Source organism: Odocoileus virginianus, chromosome 20, assembly GCF_023699985.2.
Source record: "Odocoileus virginianus isolate 20LAN1187 ecotype Illinois chromosome 20, Ovbor_1.2, whole genome shotgun sequence".
In the NCBI taxonomy this organism is placed as follows: domain Eukaryota; kingdom Metazoa; phylum Chordata; class Mammalia; order Artiodactyla; family Cervidae; genus Odocoileus; species Odocoileus virginianus.
In genome coordinates, this window is record NC_069693.1 from 12,338,333 (window position 1) to 12,348,243 (window position 9,911).

At 54.3% G+C, this 9,911-nt stretch overlaps 1 protein-coding gene across 3 annotated transcripts; it reads right to left on the reverse strand.

The window, feature by feature from the left end:
* Positions 1-1,942: 1,942 nt before the first annotated feature.
* On the reverse strand, positions 1,943-9,109 carry TIMM50 (translocase of inner mitochondrial membrane 50). 3 transcript variants are annotated; one of them, XM_020889080.2, is made up of 11 exons: positions 8,980-9,109; positions 7,890-8,046; positions 7,332-7,363; positions 7,097-7,118; positions 5,353-5,411; positions 5,132-5,251; positions 4,648-4,752; positions 4,437-4,535; positions 3,638-3,794; positions 3,190-3,296; positions 1,943-2,153 (listed from the first exon to the last, which is right to left on the reverse strand). In XM_020889080.2, exons 1-11 carry the CDS (start codon positions 9,085-9,087, stop codon positions 2,052-2,054), a joined length of 1,068 nt encoding a protein of 355 aa, XP_020744739.1. In that variant the 5' UTR covers positions 9,088-9,109; the 3' UTR covers positions 1,943-2,051. The 3 variants fall into 3 exon arrangements, with proteins under 3 accessions (XP_020744739.1, XP_020744738.1, XP_070306988.1); XM_020889079.2 differs by lacking the exon at positions 8,980-9,109 and adding an exon at positions 8,667-8,943; XM_070450887.1 differs by lacking the exon at positions 8,980-9,109 and adding an exon at positions 8,440-8,461.
* Positions 9,110-9,911: the final 802 nt, after the last annotated feature.

Sequence of the window (9,911 nt, forward strand, 5' to 3'; positions counted from 1 at the left end):
CCCAGCATTTAATATAAACACCCAAGGCCACATCATCGCATAAGCAGTGTCTCCTGGCAGAGACCACCTGGCACAAGTCAAATGCCCTCTCCTCCCTTCCAGCTTTGAGCAGGTGTGACCTGACCACACCATCCCCAAACCAGCACAGCGGTGGGGAAAACGCCTGGGAGAATCCACTGGACTGAAGCACTACCCAGAGTGCTGGCCCTAATTCCCAGGGGCTACAGGCCAATGAACAGAGGTACTTGCTCCTTTCATGCCCCGTGGGTGAACACATCCGAGTCTTCGTTCAGAAGGTCCCGTGTGTCACCTCCTGTGGTAGGTGAACATTCACTTGCAATGGCTCCCTCTGTCCACAATCCACTCTCCCCAGGATCATGAGCCCCAAATATGTTGCATTCAGTTAGGAGTTTCCAACTCTCAAAGCTACGTGCAAAAACACAAGCTTTGCAGATGACCTCAAGCTTGGGTGTCCTGGATTTTGGGCAACTTTGTTGGATTACAAACGGTATATCTCATGGTAACACTTCCAGGTGGGGATGGGGAATTGCAATTTTTAATTCTTTATAGGTATCTGTGAGCTTAAAAAAAAAAAAATCTATTAGAGTTCAGAAGTTCAATCTGGCCTGCACAGTTTCAAATACATTTTAATTATTTTAACAAATACCAGGGAAGGGCATTCTGAAAGTATTTAGTATTGGCACTAAATGCTGGCTGGAGCAGGCTAGGACAGACGGCAGGTGGGGGGGGGACTGCCAAGATGGTACAGGATAGTTCAGCCTGTGAAGAACCAATATGGCCTGGCAACAATAAGCTCCGTTGAACATACATACAGCCTGAGCATAAGCTGTCTCCCTACTCCTCACGACCACCCTACTGAGACAGGTGTTACCATCGCCCCCATTTTAGAGCTGAGGAAAGGGAGGCAGAAAGGTGCTTCCGAGGTTCTCACAGCTACCATCTGTCTATGTGGAGGGTCTCAGTCCACCCTCAAGCCTAGCCTGTGAGGTAGGTCCTAGTATTCACAGATGTGGAAATTGAGGCACTGAGTGCAGACGTTAACTTGCTCATTTGCTTGTGACCACACGAGTCAGGCAGTGGTAGGGCCTGGATCTGAACTTGGATTGGGGTATTATTTCAGAGTCTGGAGGGACTTCCCTGACTGTCCAGTGGTTGAGACTCTGTGCTTCCAAAGACAAAGTGTGGAATTCACACTCTTAAATGATACCCAAATGTGCTGTCCAATGCAGGAGCCAGGAGCCGCAGGTGGCTATTTATTTAAAAAGAAACAAAATTAAGAATCTCATCCAAAAAAAAAAAAGAATCTCATCCTTCAGTTACCCTCGCCGCATCTCAAGTCCGTCATGGTCCCATGGCCCCTGGCAGCTGCACTGGACAGTACATGGGATAAACATGGTGGAAAGTTCCACTGCAGAGTTCTGCTACAGTCTGTTTGTTAGGGGCCAACATTTTAAAACTGAGAGATTTAACATAAACATCCGCTTTCCTGGCTTCTACTGAAAAATCAGAGGATCAAGCAACTCCAGGCCCACTCCAGGGCCCCAGCCAGGCAGCAGTTGCCCCCTTGACATGAGGCATCTCTGGTCCAAGGTGCCCCAAAAGCCCACATTTGATACATTTACGCAGCAGCCTGGTGGCTCCATCTTCCAAGCCCACAGCGCCGTCCTCTCTTCTTTTTCTGTAGGGAATCGGGCCAAAGAGGGAGACACACTTGCGCAGACAACACGGCACACAGGAAGACGCAGGCAGGGCAGGGTCCTGCCCAGGGTTTCAGATTCCCAGGCCAGGCTCAAAGACCAACCTGATCCACCAGAGCACCCACTCTGTGCTCGGCAGCTGATCAGCCACTGTGGGACGAGGTCCCCCCCTGTCCCGCACTGCACCCTGACGCGCCCATCTGGAGACCCTCTGGACACTGGAGTGTGGCGTCTGGGATTAACTTTATTGGACACGTGGTTGCCCAAGCCATGGTCTGGGAGCGCTGGGCATCGGCCTGGAACCCAGGCACTGAGTTTGCGGAGGCCCAGAGGTCAGGGCTGTTTGGAGCGAGGCCACAGGCGGCTGGTGAGAGAGCTGAAGAAGAGATTCTGCTTGCTGGATTTGGAGAGCTCGGCCAGGCGCTGCTGTTCCTCCTGGAGTTGGGGGCAGACAGAGAGGAGAGTCAGCCTGAGGGCCACCTCCTTCCTTAAACCTCTGCCCAGCCCAGACTCCTTTACCCACAATCTCAGAACACCAGCCCAGACACAGGATGAGGCCAGGCTGCAAAGACTGCGGTCAGACACTAGGAAAGCCAGCTGCGAGCCACAGAAGCCCAGACTCAAACCCCAGGTACTCTCACGATCCCCGTCCCCTGAACCCTGGGCACCTAGCTCAGGCCCCACCCTGATGATGTCATCTTGCTCCCTGAGCCCTAAGACCCCTGTCTGGATGCTAAAGGATGCCAGGCCCAAATCTCCAGGGATCCCCCTCTATGTGCCCTCAGGCGCACCAGCCAGGAACACAACCCCAAACCTGGTCAACCTGAGCCTAGACGCCTGGGAATCTCTTTCTCAATCTATATTCTTAGCCCCACCTACAAATGATGAGGATCACACCAAGGTCATCAGAACTTGCCCAAACCTCGGGCCAAGTGTCCAAGGATCCTTCTTCCCAGACCTGATCCAAACCCCCACCCCACAAAATACTAGGGCCCCCAGAACATCAAGGTCTCTGAAAAGAGAGACAAAAGTGTTAGTTGCTCAGTTGTATCCAACTCTGCTACCCCATGGACTGGAGCCCACCAGGCTCCTCTGTCCATGAAATTCTCCAGGCAAGAATACTGGGGTGGGTTGCCATTCCTTCCTCCAGGGGATCTTCCTGACCCAGAGATCAAACTGGGTCTCCTGCATTGCAGGCAGATTCTTTACCATCTGAGCCACCAGGGAAACCTCAAGGTCTCTGGACCTATCTCAAATGCCTGGCATTTCCTGCCTCCTGTCCTCAGAGTAGGCTATAGGATCTATTCAACCCTCATTACAAAGGCCTTCTGGAATGGGTGGTGTGGAAGAGAAGGCCCTTGTAATGAAGTCACACAGCCAGAGTGGAGACAGGTTGCTTAGGGCTCCTCCATCAAGAGCCTGGGGAACTGATGGGACATCCCCCACCCACAGTGGGGATCTGAGCACCCACCTGCTCTAGCCGGCTTTGCCGCTGTTTGAAAGCCTCCAGTGGGTCTTCCTCCAGGGCGTAGTGCTCCAGCACAGTTCGAACATCCTCCACACCATTCAAAGCAATGGCTGTGGACACAGCAGGTGGGGTTCAGCCAGGCTGAAGGCCACAGGGAGGTGGGGCCCACAAGGGTAAAGGCCAGACTTGGGCGGGGGGGTTGGAGTTACATGCACCCTTCTCAGTAGCCTAAAAGGGCTCCCCCTGAACATTCCTGGGCATCATCTAACCATTCCAGAAGAGCATCCCCAACATTCTAGGAAGCTTCTAAAGACTGCAAGATGCTTATGGACCTCCTGCATCTTAAATCCCCAGTTTTCCATAAAAAACAAGCCAGGATCAAGCATCGATCATTCCTCTTGGGGTCAAGGGCTTCAGGGTCAGAGGCCAGGAGGTCAGGGGTCAGTCTCACTCTTGAGGAAGGCAGACAGGTCCAATAAGACCCGGTCATCAGAGTTGCCATCCCAGGGCCGCAGGGCGACGCCGTTGTAGGGCTGTAGGCGGAACGCTTCCTTCTTGCAGTCCACGACTACTACTCGGGCCGGGTCCCGATTCAGACACGAAATGTCCTGGAAATGGGTCAAAGGTCAGGTCAAGGCCTGTGCTCCTTCTCTTCCAGGCAGGAAACCAAAGAGGAGGAGAGAGGCAGACAGACAGACCACACACACACTGAGAGCGCCACAAAAGGGCCTCTCAAAGACCAGGCTGGGATGATGACACCCAACCTCCCAGGGAGTGGGGAGCAAGTCATACAGGCTCCTGGACCCGAGGCCGGGCGCACAGACAGGTTGATTTGGAGGTTCCCTGGGAGGGAAGTGGGCACTTGTGCATTTAACCACAGACCCCTGGGGTTTGTGACAGGCTGGAAGTTTGTGAACCTCTCCCAGGTAAAGGTGCAGACTGCTCCACAGCAACACACATGGAGTCACACGAAGACAGGCACCCACACAGACCCTTCAAGAGCCTCCATTACAACCCATGTCCCTCCGAACCTTGAAAAACTCCACAGACCCCTAGACCCACCAAGACAGTCAGAAACCCAACAGACATCAAGATGCATGGGTATTCGGACAACAACCCATAAAGAGGCCCAATTCACAGCCCCACAGACTCCTGGACCCCTATCACCAGTCACAGTAACAGATCCCAAGTCAAACAAGTGCCAGCCTTCCCCCAAATCCCAGAGGCCCACCATGGCCCCCACACGGCACCTTAACATGGTGCCCATCCATGTATCTCGTGGCGTCCCGGAAGAGGCGGTAGGAGATGAAGCCATGGGGGTCCACGCTGTCGATGAGTGGAAAGGCAGTCTGGGGGTGGCACATGGGGGTGGGAAGAACAAAGTCAGGCTGAGCCCTGGCCTTGTAGCTCTCCCTCACCTCTTACCATGTCAACCACCCCATCCCAGCCCCGGGCCCTCACCATGCCAGTCTCCGATGTAAAGATGACGATTTCATACAAAGGGGCGAGCTGCTGGAATAAGGTCTCGATGCCTGGACGCTTCTTAAACCTCCAGCCAGTGGCTAGCTGGAAATGCAGTGAGAACAGGGATACACTGAGACCCAGAGCCTTCTCTCCCGTCTCTGTGGCTCGTGGAGGGATTCACGGGCACAGGGCTGCGACTGAGGCTCTAGGAGTTTGCAGGATCTGGGTCCCCCAGTAACAGCCGACTCCCCTCTAGCACTGACTGTGTGCCCAGGGATACTTGCAATCACTACGGGCGGGGAAGCGGCACAGGGGAGGAAAGCAAGGCCAGGAGGGGTGACACCTTCTCCCCAAGACCGCAGAGCAGGATGGGGGCTGCACCCCAGCCTGGCTCCAGCATCTATGCTCTTGACCATGTCACCACAAGCAGCCGCCCAGGCCTATGCGGTGTCCCCAACCCGCTGCTTTCCCCAAGACACACCGACCACTCAGGGTGCAAGAGGACGCCAGTGAGCTCCAAGACCAGTGTGTATGGCGGCTGGTAGTACGGCTCCCGCAGAGGGTCTGGGAGAAGGCAGGGGCTGGTGGGCTCGATGATCATCTGTGAAAAAGAGACCAGGTCTCGGCACTCAGACAAGGGGGGGTGGGGGGGGTGGGGGGGTGGGGGGGTGGGCGGGGCTGCGGCCCAGGGCTCCTGCTCACCTGTCTGTAATCTTTGAAATATTTGTATGTCCGGCGCAACTGCTGTACCAGAATTGGATCTAGGAGAACACCAGGGCAAAAAGGGATTCCAGGATAAGCTGCTGCTCAACTCCCTGGACAAACCAGGGGTTTATTTATCTACCAGATACAAACAGGCCTAAAACACCCACCTGGTTTGAAACAGCTCATTTCCAAGAACCAAGGCAAAAGGGAATGACATAACCCACTGCTGGGTAGGAACAAATGTTTTTATTCACCTGTCAAGTTTTAATCTGAATACTCATATCTGCACATCACCCCAGGTATAAAATAGAATATTCTATCTGCCCACTTAAATCCCACATGTGTGTAAATAAATCTGCTAACATTATGGCAGTATATTTTGTCACCTCTCAACCTCTAGGTCTCCAGGTGTGCCCACTTTAAGCATGTGGAATCTAGGTAAGCCACGATAAAGATACACACACATCTACATTGGCTTCCCAGGTGGCACTAGTGGTACGTAAAGAACCCACCTCCGATGAAGGAGACATAAGAGACTCAGGTTTGATCCCTGGGTAGGGGAGATCCCCTGGAGGAGGACATGGCAACCCGCTCCAGCATTCTGGCCTGGAGAATTCCATTGACAGAGGAGTCTGGCGGGCTATAGTCCATAGGGTCGTAAAGAGTCGGACACAACTGAAGCGACGTAGCACGTCATTTCTATACTTTAAATTAGTTGGTTCTCAACTAAAAACACAATTTTATTCCTCACTTCCCAGGAAACTTCACAATGTCTGGAGACATTTTTGATTGTTACAATACTGGCATCTAGTGGACAGACACCCAAGACACTGCTAAACATCCTACAATGCACAGGACACTCCCCTACGACAAAGAATTATATGACCCAAGGTATCAACACGGCTGAGGTGAGCAAACCCTGGTTTAAAGGAATACACCAAGTCCAGTTTAAAAGGGAAATCTTACATGACTCCCTATTTCAATACGGTATTTTTAGTGTAGTTAAACTACTATCTCTAGACTTGTCTTTTTGAAACCAAAATACTGAAACACCACTTAAGCTGTGAACACACACACTTTAAACATACAGGTTTACCTGTTCACGTTAAACCAGTATGTTGACTTATTTAAAATAGTATGACTCTACATCTGCCCAGTTAAAACATACTTACCTACCTGCCCAGTTTAAAACACCAACATAATAACGTGCCGGCTTGCAAACATCCCTAGCACAAACAAGTGGCTTTCTGGACCTACCAGTTTTATATTTCTCTTGGGAAGGACCAGGTGTGATAGAATTGGCAGCTCCCCTCTGCTATCCAATTTGTCAAAAACTCCCTAAAAGCTGGCTAATCAGAAGGCGGAGAGGGAGGAAGGAGGCATTGTTTTGGAAATGAGCTGGATGGGCTATGGCCTGGTGGGAAAGAGGCTGTCATAAAGACGGGGGTGAGGGGCTGCAGATGCTCAGATCTAAGGCACAAGAAGCCATGTGTCTGGCAGAGAAAGCCCAGTTCTCCCCCAAGCAGTCCCACCTACCCAGGATCCCCCTCCCCCACTGTCCCTGACCATCTGCTCCTGGGCTGAGGGGCCAGGGAAGGGGGATGGAGTTCTGTATGCCCCTCTCCCCCCAAGCCATACAGCTGCTGACTCCCCCACCTCCCAATGGAAGTGGGGGGCACCAAATGGGGAGGGCACAGTAGAGAGGATCAGGGGACCCCAGAATCTACGCTTGTATACTCACCGTTGTCGAATTCATCGGGAATCTGGGAGGTAGAGAGAAAAAAGAAGGGTTTGGGATGGCAGAGGCAGAGGCCCCCATCACACCCAGACAAAGAATGGGGCTCTGGGAGGAGCAGGCAAAGGTCCCTGGGAGGGAGGGTTCACTCCAGACCAGAAAGGAGCCTGAACAGACCAGATGGCAGGAGACCCACAGGATGCGACTCCTGGTAAGACCTCTGGGTGGGTCTCCCACTCACCTTGGCACCATTTTCATCCACAGAGTTGTTTCCTGCAAGGGAGATAGTGATGAATGAGAAGCTTGAGGCCTGGTCTCCTGGGACTTATGGGAGGAAGAGGGGAGAGGGCCTAGCCTCCTGGGTCTGAGGGAAGGGGGCTAGAGGCATGGTCTCCGAGAGAGAGGAGGGGGCTGGTAGCCAGAATACCTGGGCCTCTGAGACCAGGAGGGCTGGGGCAAGGTCTCCTGGGTCTCTGAGGAATAAAGGGACTAGAGGGAGGACTGGAATTTTGGGTGCTGAGGGAAGAGGTAGCTTAGGGGGCTAGTCCAGACCTCTCCTTCCCCCTCTTCAAACTGACTCCCTATAGCTTAGTACAGGAACTAACTAGAAGGAGTAGAACCTTGAGTAGAGGGGTAGTAGGGGGACTTTCCTCATTTCCAAGCTTCAGTTGGCTGCCCTCCTGAGGAAGGAGCCAGGGAATGAAGATGGGTGAAGCCCTTAGAGGGAAGAGGGGGAAGTCCCCCCAGCAGAATAGAGGGCCAACAGAACATAATTGGGGGACAGGAATATGTCCCTCACCGAAGATATAGATGACGCTCACGGTCCCACCAGCCCCGAGCAGCCCAGCGAGCCAGAGTGCGACTTTTTTGGCATAGCTGGGACCCTCGGAGCTTCTCTGCTGCTGTGGTCCCTGGGTCTGGGCCTTAGTGCCTGCTCGGCTCCCAATCTCTGCAGCCTGCAATTGAGAAGGGGTAGGTTGGCCAAGAGAGGAGAGAAACAAGGTCAGGGTGGTTCCATCACCCTGGTCTGAGAAGAATCAACGTAGAGAGCCAGGAAGAGGACACCCATATGGCCTCCAGGTGTTGTGTCCCTGGAGGGGCAGGCAGGAGACTGGGTCTCTCAAAAAGGTCAAGAACTAAACCGTCTGGCGCTAGGATCCCAGGGGTTCAAGAGATAACAAGCCCGGTGCCCAGGATCCTACAGGCCCGGAGCAGGGGTGGGGGAGCAGGGCAGGGAGATACGATCAGGGACCCTGACTGAACACTGACTAAATTCCTGGAGCGAAGCACTGAAGGACACGCAAGAGGATAGGACGGGGACTTAAGTCCTCCGGACGTCTGGAACTCACAGTAGCGGTGTATCGAGGGGGACGGATGGGAGGGGCAATCGCCTGCTGGGACTTGGGGAGCAGGGCACAGAAGTAATGAACCCGGAGGTCAGAAGGACAGGGTCTCTGTCAAGATGGAGGCAGGTCGAATCAGAAACCCGAGCAACACCACCAACACCATGGCGGGGAAAATACCCGCGAGGCCAGGCTGGGACTCATGTTCCGGGCCCCTCCCCCTCAAGTATTACCTGGACAGTCACTGAGACAGGAGAACGGGTGACCCCTCCTTCCCCGGCGCCCACGTGGGGTCGAGAAGGTGGGGTCCAGAAGAGGTGGGATCCAGAGGAGGTAAGGTTCAGAGGACACACTTGAGTCCCCAAGCATCTATCCCGGGGGAGCAAGCGCTGCCAACCCCGGGAAGCGGGGAAAAGACTCAAAACGCGGGTGGCGTTCCATTCAGCACCCTGAGGTGCTGCGTTCCAGAAGCTCCGGGTGGCCCCGGTCCGCCCGGAACTCCAGGAAGGAGCCCCAGCACCCGGGGGCCAACCCCATCCGGCTCACCTGGTCCGGGGCCCGAGGGGGCGGCGTCGCGAGCCTCGCACACAGCCCCCGAGCGCCTTGCCGGAGCCCGCTCCGCAATCGCAGGAACAGCGCCGCCGAGGCCGCCATCTTGCGCTGACGCCACGCGGCTCCGCCTCCTCACTCTCTCCTCCCCGCCCCGGGCCGGGGCCGCGACCAATGGTGATGCAGGGGCGGGGCGGGTGGACGGGAGCCGAGAGAGACAAAGGGCTGCGGGCGCACTGCCGCGGGCTCTCCCGCTAGGACTGTGAGTCGGCCGGCGCCGCGTCCTGCTCAGGCCGGAGGGCGTTCCATCGCCCACGCCACAGGATGGGGCGGGACACCCACTGCCCGAGGTCAAGCGGAGGCCATAAGGAAGGGACCCAGTTGCTGCTGGTTTTGTCCTAAAAACTAAAAGCCAGCTTCACACACCTTCTTCCTCACGAGCGGCCGAGAGGTCTCATCCACCTTCCCTCCTCTTCTACCAAATCTTTCTTGCGTGAGTTTCTTAAACTGGGTCTGGAAAGTCAGACAGTTTCATGGAGGCTCAGCTAAACGGACAGCTAAGGGCTCGGGGTATTGAGAGGAAATCCGAGAATTAGAGGCTACGGGAGCCATGATGAATCTTCCACATGTACATCACCATACAGCATTTAGAGATAAATACTAAGATAGTAAGGACTTCCCAGGTGGCTCAGTGGTAAAGAATCCGCCTGACAAGCTGGAGACGCAGGTTCCATCCATGGGTGGGGAAGATCCCCTGGAGATGGAAATGTCAACCCACTCCAGTATTCTTGCCTGGGAAATCCCATGGTCAGAGGAACCTGGGCTACAGTTCATGGGGTCGGTCACAAGAGTCAGGACTGAGCGACTAAACAACAGCAACAACTAAGGTAGTAAACATACGAAGTTAGGCGAAAGACACAGAATTTTAG

Excerpts from the sequence above, each read along its gene's own strand:
- TIMM50 (XM_020889080.2), bottom strand. The coding sequence starts at position 9,087 with ATGGCGGCCTCGGCGGCGCTGTTCCTGCGATTGCGGAGCGGGCTCCGG. Across the intron at positions 8,047-8,979 it reads CCCCTCGGGCCCCGGACCAG|GCTGCAGAGATTGGGAGCCG; the intron begins GTGAGCCGGATG and ends TCTCAATTGCAG. Across the intron at positions 7,364-7,889 it reads GAGCGTCATCTATATCTTCG|GAAACAACTCTGTGGATGAA; the intron begins GTGAGGGACATA and ends TCTCCCTTGCAG.